At 42.0% G+C, this 15,203-nt stretch overlaps 1 protein-coding gene across 3 annotated transcripts in view; it reads right to left on the bottom strand.

The window, feature by feature from the left end:
* Positions 1–15,203, bottom strand: part of ndrg3b (ndrg family member 3b) — a 143,579-nt gene that overhangs the window by 33,656 nt on the left and 94,720 nt on the right. For all 3 annotated transcript variants that reach the window (XM_060938005.1, XM_060938006.1, XM_060938007.1), the window contains 4 exons: positions 7,857–7,962; positions 5,297–5,417; positions 2,938–3,000; positions 2,752–2,812 (listed from right to left, as the gene is read on the bottom strand). In XM_060938005.1, the coding sequence (XP_060793988.1) occupies positions 2,752–2,812; positions 2,938–3,000; positions 5,297–5,417; positions 7,857–7,962 (351 nt within the window). The remainder of the gene's footprint in view (positions 1–2,751; positions 2,813–2,937; positions 3,001–5,296; positions 5,418–7,856; positions 7,963–15,203) is intronic.

Here is a 15,203-nt window from a genome sequence, read left to right as displayed (position 1 = left end):
CTGTTTGCCTTGGATAACTTTGCCTAAAACATGGTGGTGTATACTGATTTTTTTCCCAGAATTTTTTTGGGTGTAGGTGTAACGGATGCCAGATTGTTAATGTATCTTAGTTCCATAGGCTACATGGTTAGGGTAACTTTTGTCCTCATTGCTTGGGCCAGATCAAACCATTAAACAAGCTTAAATTATTCTTACTCTTGCCACATGCATGATTTTTTTTCAAAACTGATGATATTCAGTTCAAACACCATTAAAAATAATTTCAGGAATAGATCTCGTGTGATGTGTAATTCACCCCTCATTTAAATATGGCGGAAATGTTTTGGTGTGCGCTTTGTGCATCACGGACCTCGGTGATTTTAAAATGCTGCTCCGGCCCTGATCATCCCTGCCCCTTTCCCCCTGAGCAGCAGGGTTTGAAACTCCAGCTATATGCCGCCACATAGTGTACTTGTCAGTCTTCAGCATCTTTGTTGCTTCGTTCATTAACCGCAGGTTACCGTATAACTGATTTTATCTGAGCAGTTAACAAACGTTCTAAACAATTCTAAAATGTTGTCAGAATGTTTATGCAGGTGCTCATGGGAATTGTAGGCGCGTAATATTACATTGCAATGCGTTTATTATATCAGATGCCTTCAGAGAAAACTACAATTAAAATATATTGTCATACCACAGAATAAACCACCTGCCAAAGTGGCTAGTGGGACTAAAGTCATTACCCGCCAAAGCCGGATTTTACCCGCATTTGGCGGGTGCTAACGTAAAGCCCTGATATATATATATATAATTTTAAAATTTTCTGCATTGTAGATTAATACTAAAGTCATCGACATTATGAATATATATGGAATTATTTGGTAAACAAAAAAGTGTTAATCAAACCAGAATATGTTTTATATTTTAGATTCTTCAAAGTAGGCACCTTTTGCTTCGATGACAGCTTTGCACATCTTGGCATTTTCTCAGTCAGCTTTACGAGGTAGTCACCTGGAATGGCTTTCAGTTTACAGCTGTGCCTTGTCAAGAGTTAATTTCTTGACCTCTTAATGTGTTTGAGACCATCAGTTGTTCAGTTGTGTTGTGAAGAGGTAGAGTTGGTATACAGTGAATGGCCCTATTTGAGTACTGTTCTAATCCATATTATGCCAAGAACTACTCGACTAAGTAAAGATAAACGACAGTCCATCATTACTTTAAGAAATGAAGGTCAGCCAGTCTGAAAAATTTTAAGAATTTTGAAAGTATCCCCAGGTGCAGTCACAAAGACCATCAAACGTTATGATGAAACTGGCTCTCATCAGGACCGCCCCAGGAAAGGAAGACCTAGGGTTACCTCAGAAACCCCAAGTTAACAGCACCCCAGATAAGAGCCCACCGAAATGCTTCACAGAGTTCAAGTAGCACACACATCTCAACATCAACTGTTCAGAGAAGACTGTGTGAGTCTGGACTTTATGGTCGAAGTGCTGCAAAGAAGCCACTTCTAAAGAAGAACAAGAGGAAGAAAATAGCTTGGGCCAAGGAACACAAGGAATGGACATTAGACCAGTGGAAATCTGTCCTTTGGTCTGATGAGTCCAAATCTGAGATTTTTGGTTCCAATCACCATGTCTTTATAAGTCGTAAAAAGGTGAGCGGATGGTTCCTACATGTGTGGTTCCCACAGTGAAGTATGGGGGAGAAAGTGTGATGGTATGAGGGTGCTTTGCTGGTGACACTGTTGGTGATTTATTCAAAATCGAAGGCAAACTTTACCAGCATGGCTACCACAGCATTCTGCAGCGACATGCCATCCCATCTGGTTTGCGCTTAGTGGGCCCATCATTTGTCTTTCAACAGGACAATGACCCAAAACACACCTCTAGGCTATGTAAGAGCTATTTGACCAAGAAAGAGGGTGATGGAGTGCTTCGTCAGATGACATGACCTCCACAGTCACCTGATCTAAACCCGATTGAGATGGTTTGGGAGGAGTTGGACCGCAGAGTGAAGGCAAAGCAGCCAACGAGTGCTCAGCACCTCTGGGAACTCCTTCAAGACTGTTGGAAAACCATTTCGAGTGGTTACCTCATGAAGCTGATTGAGAGAATGTCAAGAGTGTGCAAAGCTGTAATCAAAGCAAAAGGTGCCTACTTTGAAGAATCTAAAATCTAAAACATTTTGGTTTGATTAACAAGTTTACTAAATGATTCCTTACGTGTTGCTGCATTGTCTGGATGACTTCAGTATTAATTTACAATGTAGGAAAAAAATAAAAACAGAATTTGAAGGTGTTTCCAAACTTTTGACTGGTACTATATATTACACACACACATATATATATATATATATATATATATATATATATATATATACACATATACATACATACACACACACACACACACACATATATACACACACACACATCGCTCTCACATAAAATTGACCTAACATCTGCTTTTATCGCTCAACTACCGACCCCAGCGATCCCCCATAATGCGCTGCGGTAAACAAGTGATGACGTAGTTATGTTTGGGGGCTATTATGCTTGAATAATTGATGCTAGTGTGACTGTCAGTAAATGTTCAAACTGAGATTTACCCAAACGACAATCAAGAGTTTTAGGATTTAGCACAAACCATTCATTATTATGAGCTGTATATATTTGCCCATGTCCAGTACTATGATAAATAATGGTATGCCAAAAACAAACATTCATTAAATAACACAGTTGATACCTTTTACTCAGTGACAGATTTCACTTACCGCCAGTCTGGTGAGAATGTAGGCTCCAGCACCAACACCAATGCCAATCACACTATTGATTCTACAGAAAGGATAATACAGAGATATCCACTGCAATCAAACAGACAGATAAGGAAAGATGACATGAAATCATTTTTTTTTGTATTTTCATGAGGTCATGCACTACAGAGAGTTAAGGAGACTCACTTAAGGTGGGTCAGGACTGAGGGCAGCATCTCAGCCAGCTGATCCATCGTAGGGTACTGGTACCTGAAAGAGAGAGAGAGATAGAGATATTCATGTGACTAAAAGGTGACTCATACTTGCACAAGCTGGAAGATGCTAACTAAATGACAACGCACAGCTACTGCAACATGTATGGATAAAACAGCTGAACAACAGCAAAAGAAGCGCACGGTCATGAAATGATAAAAATGAAAAAGGTGCATCATCAAATCATTTTATGAGCAATACATTATGAACAACACAGCTGTTTAATTCTCAAGTCTGATTGGTCAGAAGGTGTTGATTAATGGTATATGACTGCAGCAAAAATCACAAGACTATATTAAGGTATTTCTTCTAATACTTTGCTGTTTTTATCGTTAAACAGGGACTTGTTACCGATGCTCCACATATCCAGACTTGAATATTTGATGATATGGTCACGTTTTACGTGAGATGTTCATTTAACATTTTCACAAGGAGTTTCCAGCATCACTGCTTTGTAACAGAGGTCAGGGTTTAAAGTTATCTGACAGGGGAAAGTCTTCAGGACAGGGAGCTTTGCTGTTTCTCAGTAACTTGACAAGATGCATTTTTGGTCTTATTAACTTCAAGAAATCAGAAGATGGTGAGAGAATAACTTTTTTTTTTTTTTTAGTATAAATACAGAGGTGATTATAGGAAATCAGGGATGTTGATCGGTCGAGAGATTTGGAATATTTCTTGTTCACCACCTCAAGCGACTCAGTAAAATAGCGGCCAAGAGCTTCGTCACTGTAAGTGAGGAACAATTACAAGTTATGAAAGAAAATACTTCTTCCTATTAAAGCACTAAAGATGCTACGAAGTTCGGTCTAAAACTACTCAAAGGTAAGGTGGAACTGTGCTTTATTTTTATCTCTTTCAAAACAAAAGTGACTCGGCATAGATAAGCGACACAAGCCTGCGCATGTTATTACATTTGCATGCTGCTTTTGAAGTTTGAAATAAATGACTTTTTAAAATACAATTAATTGTATTTTTTTTTAATCACCTGTGTATTTATGACCTCGACTTCGTCTTGGTTATTATTCACCTATATTCACTTTGCCATCGGCGAATAATTGTTAAATAGCTGTTATTAGCAATAACAAGAACTACCTTTTGTTTTGTGAATGTTCCACAACATCTAAATATCGATATGATACGGATAAAACATACAAATGTGTCATTCTTTCATAAACAAAGTGCTGTTATTGGAAAGTAACCAACTTGAGTAACTTTGGGAAGGGGATTACAGCATGTCCTGTTTTTTTTTTTTTTCTTTTCACCGTGTTTGTCATGTTGTCAAGCACAAATCAAATATTTATTTTAAATTTAACTGCACAGCAACATGCTGGATTTTATGCCACTCTGTTATATGTAACCCTTAAACACCATGTCTGACAACTATTGTTGGATACTTGCAGTCTGATAAGAACGGATGTTTTTAAATAAAGATTCAAAGCATACACTGTGTCTCGAGTCTATTCCTTATACGAGTCTTGTGGCAAATAAGCATCATCACAACTACTAGTGAGACACTGCCAACAAGAACTGTGTTTTTATTCGCAACTGCGATATTTACTCAAGTGCACGATTTCACTTTGCGTAGCAGATGGCGTTAACGTTTGTATTTATGTGGGGCAGCGGTAACTCAGCGGTTAGACGATAACCACTGATCAGAAGGTCACGAGTTCAAATCACGGCACTGCCAAGATGCCAATGCTGGGCCCTTGAACAAGGCCCTTGACGCAACTGCTCAGCTGTATAAATGGATAAGGGCATCTGACAAATGCCATAAATGTGTTAAATAAAACAAATGAGTCATTTATAAGTAGACTAATTTAATCTAACCTGGACTGATAAATGTGTGTGGTTACAGAAAGCCATGTGGTGCAACAGGAAAACTTTTGCCCCATCATCGAGAGATTGCATGTGTACATCTTGACAACGGCACAGCCATCCATGGCGGAGAACTAGCCAATTGTGGGAGCCTATGTGCTTGTGTATGTAGAAAAGGGTAGACAGCACCCCGAGTGCTTTACACTTCCCTGTGATGCAGCATGACCAGCAGTTTGAAAACATGCTGTGGCTGGCATCATGTGTCCCAGAGGTAGCTGTTGTATGACAGGGAGAACTGGCAGGTGACCAAATTGTGGACAAAATGGGGAAAATACTAAAAAGTGTAAAAAAAAAAAAAAAGGGAACACATATTCTTGTTCCGATCAGTTATTGTGGTGTCAAGATCATATAACCATTTTTCCCAGTCTAAATGTAAAAAAAACAGTCTATAGTAAGGATAATAACTCGTCCTTCTTACCCAGTCGGGAAAGGGGCTGCATTCTCCTGCTGGCCTGGAGCATCCACATGGGCCACGGCAAAATGCTGCGTGATCTCCTGCATGTCCTCAAAGTTAAAAAGGGTGTTGAAGCATGACTTATCTGCAATATAAAACAGAACAAACCTTCAGTGTATGTACGCATGTAATATATATTAGGTACTTCAAAATATGATGCTAAACATTTTGCACCCTAGCATCGAGTGTGTGTACAGTGGGGCAAAAAAAAGTATTTAGTCAGCCACCAATTGTGCAAGTTCTCCCACTTAAAAAGATGAGAGAGGCCTGTAATTTTCATCATAGGTACACTTCAACTATGAGAGACAAAATGGGGGGAAAGAATCCAGGAAATCACATTGTAGGATTTTTAATGAATTAATTGGTAAATTCCTCTGTAAAATTATTTGGTCACCTACAAACAAGCAAGATTTCTGTCTCTCACAGACCTGTAACTTCTTCTTTAAGAGGCTCCTCTGCCCTCCACTCGTTACCTGTATTAATGGCACCAGTTTGAACTCGTTATCAGCATAAAAGACACCTGTCCACAACCTCAAACAGTCCCACTCCAAACTCCACTATGGCCAAGACCAAAGAGCTGTCAAAGGACACCAGAAACAAAATTGTAGACCTGCACCAGGCTGGGAAGACTGAATCTGCAATAGGTAAGCAGCTTGGTGTGAAGAAATCAACTGTGGGAGCAATTATTAGAAAATGGAAGACATACACGATCACTGATAATCTCCCTCGATCTGGGGCTCCACGCAAGATCTCACCCCGTGGGGTCAAAATGATCACAAGAACGGTGAGCAAAAATTCCAGAACCACACGGGGGGACCTAGTGAATGACCTGCAGAGAGCTGGGACCAAAGTAACAAAGGCTACCATCAGTAACACACTACGTCACCAGGGACTCAAATCCTGCAGTGTCAGACGTGTCCCCCTGCTTAAGCCAGTACATGTCCAGGCCCGTCTGAAGTTTGCTAGAGAGCATTTGGATGATCCAGAAGAGGATTGGGAGAATGTCATATGGTCAGATGAAACCAAAATAGAACTTTTTGGTAAAAACTCAACTTGTCATGTTTGGAGGAGAAAGAATGCTGAGTTCCATCCAAAGAACACCATACCTACTGTGAAGCATGGGGGTGGAAACATCATGCTTTGGGGCTGTTTTTCTGCAAAGGGACCAGGACGACTGATCCGTGTAAAGGAAAGAATGAATGGGGCCATGTATCGTGAGATTTTGAGTGAAAAACTCCTTCCATCAGCAAGGGCATTGAAGATGAAACGTGGCTGGGTCTTTCAGCATGACAATGATCCCAAACACACCGCCCGGGCAATGAAGGAGTGGCTTCGTAAGAAGCATTTCAAGGTCCTGGAGTGGCCTAGCCAGTCTCCAGATCTCAACCCCATAGAAAATCTTTGGAGGGAGTTGAAAGTCCGTGTTGCCCAGCGACAGCCCCAAAACATCACTGCTCTAGAGGAGATCTGCATGGAGGAATGGGCCAAAATACCAGCAACAGTGTGTGAAAACCTTGTGAAGACTTAAAGAAAACGTTTGACCTCTATCATTGCCAACAAAGGGTATATAACAAAGTATTGAGATGAACTTTTGTTATTGACCAAATACTTATTTTCCACCATAATTTGCAAATAAATTCTTTAAAAATCAGACAATGTGATTTTCTGGATTTTTTTCCTCATTTTGTCTCTCATAGTTAAAGTGTACCTATGATGAAAATTACAGGCCTCTCTCATCTTTTTAAGTGGGAGAACTTGCACAATTGGTGACTGACTAAATACTTTTTTGCCCCACTGTATGAGCATGTTTAGGAATTATGTGCAGAAGTTAAAAGTATTTTCTCAAACTATTTTGCGAATCAACAGTCGTGTTGAATAGATTATTACAATAATACACATGATCATAATCAAACAGACAGTACTGTAATTTGCATTAAATGCTCCCTTGATTTCTCTAGCAATCTTTTATTTGGTTAAAGATTCATCCATACGGGGTGGTGATATATATATATATATATATATATATATATATATATATATATATATATATATATACACACACACACACACACACTCCTAGTAGTGGAAATCATAACCCGTCATTATCCAAGTTATCATCCTGTGTGACTAGTCACTTGAACTAAACAGGTTTAATAGAAACCTCAACTCAAAAACAAGTAGGACTATAATAAATAAAGTTCAATTTAGACCTAATATGCCCCCGTCAGTGGAATGTTACGGGATACCAAGCTTGATGTCTTTCAATACTACATTTAAATTGTAAGCAAACATGTACTGAGGGGATCTGTAGAATTGATATTAAAAGTTAAAGGGGTCCCTGGGTGCAAAAAGTTTGAGATCCCTTTGGTCTAGATGAATTCTCGGTTCGTAGCAGGGAAATTTTATAATGGAGCCTAGAACGTTATACACACGAGGTAGACAAATCTTCTAGAAAATGAATAAAAGCAAGAACTCCACATTTTAGATTCTGTACAGCAGTACTTATCCTGGATGAAGAACTCACGGTTAAGGCCAATGTCGTGGTATGTAAGGATGACGGGCCGGTTGCCTTTAGGTGTTCCTCTCAAAGTGACGTGGAGAACACCGTGGGGGGTTTCAATGTCATGCTCCTGGAAGCATATGGAAGAAAGGACAGACGTCAGCAACAGGAAACTGATAACTATTTAAATTGAATTGCGAGAGGTTATACATGAGCCCAGCCTGGATGAATGAACACTGTCTAACACTACACTGATAAACAAGCGTCAGCAATACTTCAACAACAACTTAGACTTTTGACAAGTTAAAAATATCTGATGTTACCACCACAGGAAGCAGCCTCGCTCTGACACACTTGCACAAAAACAAAGCGCAGACTTTAGCTAGATAAACCTCAAATGACGTTAGAGTGTAACACAATTACCTGTTTATGCATCAGGATGGCCAAACTGCACGTTGTGGTGGCCACAGACACATTGTGTACTTGATAAATACCTTACTCTATTCTTTAAACAGAGAGGATCATCTCACACTGTTTGTATGCATCTGTGTAGAAGTTAGTTGCGTGGGTGTTTGGTTTACATCCACAGATAATGTTTGTTAGTAAACAGCAGCACAGTGCCTTGGGCTGTAAAAAAAAAAAAAAATCTAGACATCTCAGCTCCACTCACACATGTTCATCATCATACACTCAACAACCATTTTCTGAGGAACACCTGCTCATTCATGCATTTAGATGTCTTTTGTCAATTCTCAGTCTTTTTTGGGGGAGGAGAGGGGGGGACTTAACACTGGTGTGCATTTGTGATGCAGTATCTGCATATCGGCAGTACCTGGACAATCTACGTGAAACCTGCCCAACCTTCTCGCAGAATGAATACCAAGTTTATTAACGTTATACAAATGAGAAGTCACTTTTCAGCTTTAACCCAACCTAAAATGCCTTACTGAGCTCCAAAATAAAGCCTATTGTGTTTCTATCATATTTCTGTACAAACACACACACACACACCGTGGGCGGCACGGTGGTGTACGTGGTTAGCACCATCACCTCATAGCAAGAAGGTTCTGGGTTCGAGCCCAGCAGCCGATGGGGGCCTTTCTGTGTGGAGTTTGCATGTTTTCCCCGTGTCTGCTCCGGTTTCCCCCACAGTCCAAAGACATGCAGTTAGGTTAACATGGGACGGCTTTGGGCTGAAGTGCCCAAGAGTGGCGGCGCGCACATACGCAGCGGCTTTGCTCTCCTATAATGAACTAAATTTCGTTGTATATTTGTGCAGTGACAATAAAGGCAATCTGTTCTATTCTAATGCTTTCATGTACTGATCCACTCCATATAGCTCATACAAAACACACACTGTTTTTGTGGAGCCCTATGCACAATCATTTTATATGTTTTTTTTAAATTGTATTTTAATTGTACCTGTTTGTCATTCTTAAATAGTTACTAAAAGACAACCTTCTCGCAAAATCAGGGTCGTTATGAGATGCTGCTTAAAGGACCCAATCATAAAAGCAAACTTTTCTGATCTTTCTGGAACCTAAAACAAAGTAAATCTGGTCAAATATCACACAGCTATTGTCAATTGTAGCTGAAATTAAAAAAAAAAAAAACAAGTTTGCACATTTGGGAAAGGCATCACTGCTTTAAAACAGTGAACTTGCTTATTCAGTCACAAGATTGAATACAGAAAAGCTTCCCATAAATGCCCACAGCACATGTGGTTCAGGAATCGATTGAAGTCCAGTTCTGCAAACTGGTATGTTATAATTTGTTAGTGAAAAACAAAATTTCCAGCAGCCCTGTTTTCTAGTGTTTCCAGTGCATAGTGGTAGGTTTCAACATAACATTAAAAAAATAATGATAAATTAAAAAAAAAAAAAAAAATCCCACACACCCCTTCATGGATCGACCACACCCTTTTCTGGTTTAAATCTGAATATGAAGAGAGGTATGAACATTTCCAGCACTAAACAGATAATGGCAGTGTGTTACATCCATCTATCCATTATCAAAACTGCTCATCCATCAGGGTCGCGAGGGAAACTGGAGCCAAGCCCAGCTAACATTGGATGTGAGGTGGGGTACACTCTGGGCAGGTCACCAATCTATCACAGGACTAACACAGAGGCGAACAACCATTCACACTCGCATTCCCACCTACGGGCAATTTAGAGCAGCTAGCTGACCGAATCCACATGTGTTTGGACTGTGGGAGGAAATGCCCAGGTCAGACGGCAGGCTGCAACTAGTTTTCAACTACTTGCGTCTACCTGCAATGATAAAATCGCAGTTAGATGCCAGACTGGTCTTGTGTCGACGCACGACGACACAGATAGTGGCAGTGTGTCTTTAGTAGAGGCAGGTTGACGCAAGCGGATCACAATCTGTTCGCATTTCAGCTGCAATTCACTTCCAATAATAATAGGTTCAATTTATACCGCGCCTTTCTAAAAACCCAAGGTCGCTTTACAATTATAGACAGAAGGAAAAAAAAAAAAAAAGTCCACCAAATAGGGGTCAGGATGTCATTCCAGTGGTGTAGTAGCCACAGTCCCACCAAAAGGCGCACGAAAACAAGTCCCACATCGCCAGCACAGCCACCGCCAGCAACATCATTCGAACACCATGCCATAGATCCACGAAGCGAGCACAGAAGCACTGCCACGCAGAGCGCTGGTACGTCCCAAACCGCCTGCACAGTTGCCGCGACGCCACCGAGCAACATCGCTCGGAACATCACGCCAAGCATTAAAGCACAGAGCGCTGGACAACCACGATATTAAAATGAGCAACGAGCTCACTGCAGTCCATAGCTGGGAGCACAGGCATCACGCACGGCGAACCAAGGCCTGGAGGGAACCGACACCCAAAACCGGGTCTGGAGCTACACCACAACTGGCGGACAAAAACACTCAAACATCAAACTACACAAAACACACAGAAAAAAAAGTAAAAATAAAAAAGGAGAGAAAATAAAATTAAAATAGCTCCGGTGAGAAGTGGCAGCCAGAACGCGCACGACGTACTCTCAACCAGAAACGGAAATGTGCAATCGGTGCAAATAGCAGGTTGACGCATGTAGAGGCAGGCAGTCGTGCAATGCTTACACGATTCACTCTGCAACACCCTGCGATCTGCACAGATTCAGCTTAAAAACTTGCAATATGTCTGACCACAATGAAGGATTTGATGCAAAATGCTTGCGTTCACCTGCGATCAGTCGCCACCTGACCGATCGCAGGTCGCAGCATGTGTCTTTCCACCATCTGATCTGGGCAAAACCAGAGCACCTGGCTGCTGAGAGATGACAGTGCTAGCCAGTACACGACCATGCCACCCTGGCATTGTTACACCACAAGTCTAGACAGTAATGAATAAAGAAAAGGAAAAATATATCTTTTATTTTAAAACACTCGTTGAGGATTTCTCAAAACTTTTGCAGCAAGGCAATTTTTTAACTGTCAAAAAGGCCAGCAGAAGTATTTTGTTAAACTATTCAAATATCAGGCTCAATATTTAAATGTGTCCAGTAATATTTTGGTTATTTATTGGATCCATCAAGTTTTTCCATTCCACATCTTTCTACTTGATGTTTATTAAAATTGTCATGAGGGTTAAGTTGACGTTATTTGTAGTCTTGCTTGCTTTTTGAGTTTGTGACGTTTGGATGAAACCTACTCAATTCAAGCAACCATGGGTTGCGATTTCCACCACTGCGTCAAAATCACAGACCCCCAAAACCCCAAGAACCCAGACTTCATTCTGAGAACCATGGATATAGGTATCAAAAGTCAGTCAGAAGCTGGTGGATATAAATAACTCTCCTATATGCTCCAAAAGTGAACTACTGATTTGACAGATGGCGGTTTTAAAAGGTTATCTGCAGTTCCAGGCAAATTAATTTTACTAAATTCAGCGCTACCTTAAGTTCATACATATTAAATTAATCATTTTGATCCTTTGCATTCAGACAACAACCTGAACAGACAGGCTGTGATCCTTGATTAGTTCTTCACCGAGTGCACTTCACTGTTACACAAAGGCATGAGGAGGGGTTGAGAGTTCGAATTAGCTACTGAAAAGTTAAAAAAAAAAAATCTCCACTCTGCAGCAGCAGCAAAAACTTTCATCTCACACCTGCAAAATGTTGCACACAGTGAAAGAGCATTTTTAAAAATAGATGAGGCAGTTGGAGCGATTCACTGCTCTGTCTTTTGAAGTGCCATGACTTTAACTGTTTGCCTCTTTAAGCCAGGTGTTTCAGCAGTGATGACACAGAAACTGAGAAATTTAGGAGCTTGTGAAAGGTCACTGGTTCTCAGCCTCCTGTAACACAGCTCCCAGACCGGGGTGGGGCACACAGTTCTACTTGGTCAGCTTTACTTCCTGATCTCTTTCCCTGCTTGAGGAGGAAAGCTCTATGGGGTGGGCAAATGATAAATTCATTAGCTCGTCTACAGAGTAAGTGAACACTTCAGCGTGTGACCAAGTCCATTGCTTTGACTTCGCAGGAACCCAACCCGACTAGAGAGCTTTCACATACCCGAGTCTAAAACTCGGACCAATTCTGGGTTTTTCTGGGGAAGAGGCTTTTAACTGCACATCCTCCCCGTCCTCAACACAGACTCCTCCATACATTACTGCAGACCAGGTCAGAGGTCAACTGAGGAAGCTTCACCCCAGGAAAGCAGCAGGCCCGGACAAGATGTCCCCCCGACTACTGAAGACCTGTGCTGCTGAACTGGGTGAACCACTCCAATGCATCTTCAACCTCAGCCTGCAGCTGGGGAGAGTGCCCACCCTCTGGAAGACATCATGCATCGTTCCAGTTCCCAAAAAGAATCGGCCAAGCGAGCTGAACGACTTCTGACCGGTAGCACTCACTTCACATCTGATGTTGGAGCGGCTTTTCCTCAGCCTCCTCAGACCCCAGGTACAACATGCCCAGGACTGTCTGCAGTTTGCGTACCGGGCAGGTGTTGGTGTGGAAGACGCCATACTCTACCTGCTACACTGAGCCCACTCGCATCTGGATAAGGGAAATGGCACAGTGAGGATCCTCTTCTTGGACTTGAGTGCCTTCAACACCATCCAGCCCCTTTTGCTTCAGGACAAACTGAACAGGATGCGAGTGGACCCCTGCCTGGTCACCTGGATCTCCAGCTACCTCACTGACAGGCTGCAGTAGATCAGGCTGAAGGACATCACGTCTGACATTGTGATTAGCAGCACCGGAGCACCCCAGGGCACGGTGCTGGCCCCTCTTCTCTTCACCCTGTACACCGCGGACTTCTGCTACAACTCGGAGCTGTGTCACATTCAGAAGTTGTTCACCGATGACACAGCCATCGTTGGGTGTATCAGTGAGGACAGAGAGGAGGAGTATAGGAGCCTGGTGAGGGACTTTGCTGTGTGGTGCAACAGGAACCATCTGCAGCTCAACACCTCGAAGACCAAGGAGCTGGTCACTGACTTTGGGAGGTCCAGACCAAGGTCACGACCAGTTCTGATCGAGGGAGTCGAGGTGGAGGCTGTGGATTCCTACAAGTACCTCGGGCTGTGGCTGGACAGGACTTGCAACACCAATCACTTATACAGGAAGGGACAGAGCAGGCTATACTTCCTTAGGAGGCTGTGGTCCTTTAACATCTGCAGGAAACTCCTGTGGATGTTCTATCGGTCTGTGGTCACCAGTGTCCTGTTTTACACCGTGGTGTGCTGGGGGGGTGCAGCACATCCAAGAAGGACACATCCAGGCACACAATCATCAGCAACCAGAGGAGCCTGTTCAGTGACAGAATGCTCCTTCCCAAGTGCAGGACGAACAGACTTAAAAACTCCTTTGTCCCTCACACCATCAGACTGTACAACTCCTCTCTGGGGGGGAGGAGGGGTAACAGGAGGACAGAGGACGGGAAGGAGCAGTAGCCTAGCCTGACAATCAGCAATACTGGACAATGTGCAATATAAAGTGCAATATCTCTCCTGCTGGCCCCTCCCCCCCTTCCCCATATCTTATTCTTTTTATATTTGTATATGTAAATACTTAATTTATCTAGAAGTTTTTTCTCTATTTTCTATTCTCTGTTTATCCTGTAATGATGCTGCTGGAATCTTAATTTCCCTGAGGGAACCCTCCCAAAGGGATCAATAAAGTTCTATCTAACCTAATCTAATCTGCATTCACACTGAGGAATTACTTCCGAATCATGGATCAACAATCTGATCCCAACAATTGATTTCTAATTGTTCCTTTATCACTTCTGTACATGCAAGTTTGCAAATTGGTAGGTTTGTCCTTTTTGTGTGTTTTTTCTATAATTTCCCATGGTACCAACACTCAAGTGGTGAAGAACAATGCTTCTTTGGGTGCGTCACACGTCACTGAAGAGCCGTTATTGGACAAGGAGATATTTGATCATGATATTTCGGCATGAGAGGTGCATTTTTGATGATGCTTTCAGTGCAAGCACTCAAACCACAAACTAATTACAGTGCTCCAATCGTATAAAGCCAGACTTTTATAGATCAATAACAGTACTAACCCTTTCTCCACAACACAGTACCTGATGCCAGTGTACCACTGTTTGGTTCAAGTCAGCCCCAGACCACCATTTTCAAAAAGACCAGGAATAGGTTCTCCTGACCGCCCCCGAGCTTGAAAACGGAATATTTTCACCAAAAACATACCAGACTCAAATGGCCTCAAATCAGGGAAAAAAATGCAAGCGTGAAAATGACTAGTGTTAGCCAACATATAGCCAGTGAGTAAAATTACGTTAATACATTTAAGGGAAACAAAGGCGTGGAAGGAGATGACTGTGTAGCCGTAGACATTATCCTTTCTTGATTAAGTTTTTGATGTAGCACATCATGCTTGCACCCTTGACAGAAACTACGTCGTTAGCAAACGTACTGTTGGAATGTATGAACCGTGGTTTTCTGTCTTAGCACTGCAAGTGTAATAAGATTTTTCTAGCTTCTTTATTTTCTGTGGATACGTTTAACTGTGAGATGATGTGCTGTGTGTGTTGTACTAGCAGAAAGTTTCGTCTCGCTCACGATACTCACAGCATTGATGTACATCGTAGCACTGTGAAACACATTGTGTATAACGTACATCAAAAAAAAAAAATCAAAATCCTTCCCACGCCATGTGGCGCATAGGGCGGCGCCAATTCCTGTTTCCGTAGCCCTCGGCCTCTCGCCTATTACAAAGCTAGGGTTACAGTGGGGGGCTGGTTCTCTGGTAACCACGAGAGTTTGACTCCCCACTCGCATCTGTACTGCAGCGTGCCTTGCCAGACGGCAGTAGGTACCATTTTTATGATGGTCTTTGGCATGACCTGACTGAGTAGAACTCGCGAT

This window comes from Neoarius graeffei, chromosome 13 (assembly GCF_027579695.1).
Source record: "Neoarius graeffei isolate fNeoGra1 chromosome 13, fNeoGra1.pri, whole genome shotgun sequence".
Classification (NCBI taxonomy): Eukaryota; Metazoa; Chordata; class Actinopteri; order Siluriformes; family Ariidae; genus Neoarius; species Neoarius graeffei.
The sequence above is the reverse complement of the archived record's forward strand: the minus strand, read 5'-3'. Positions and strand labels throughout refer to the sequence as shown.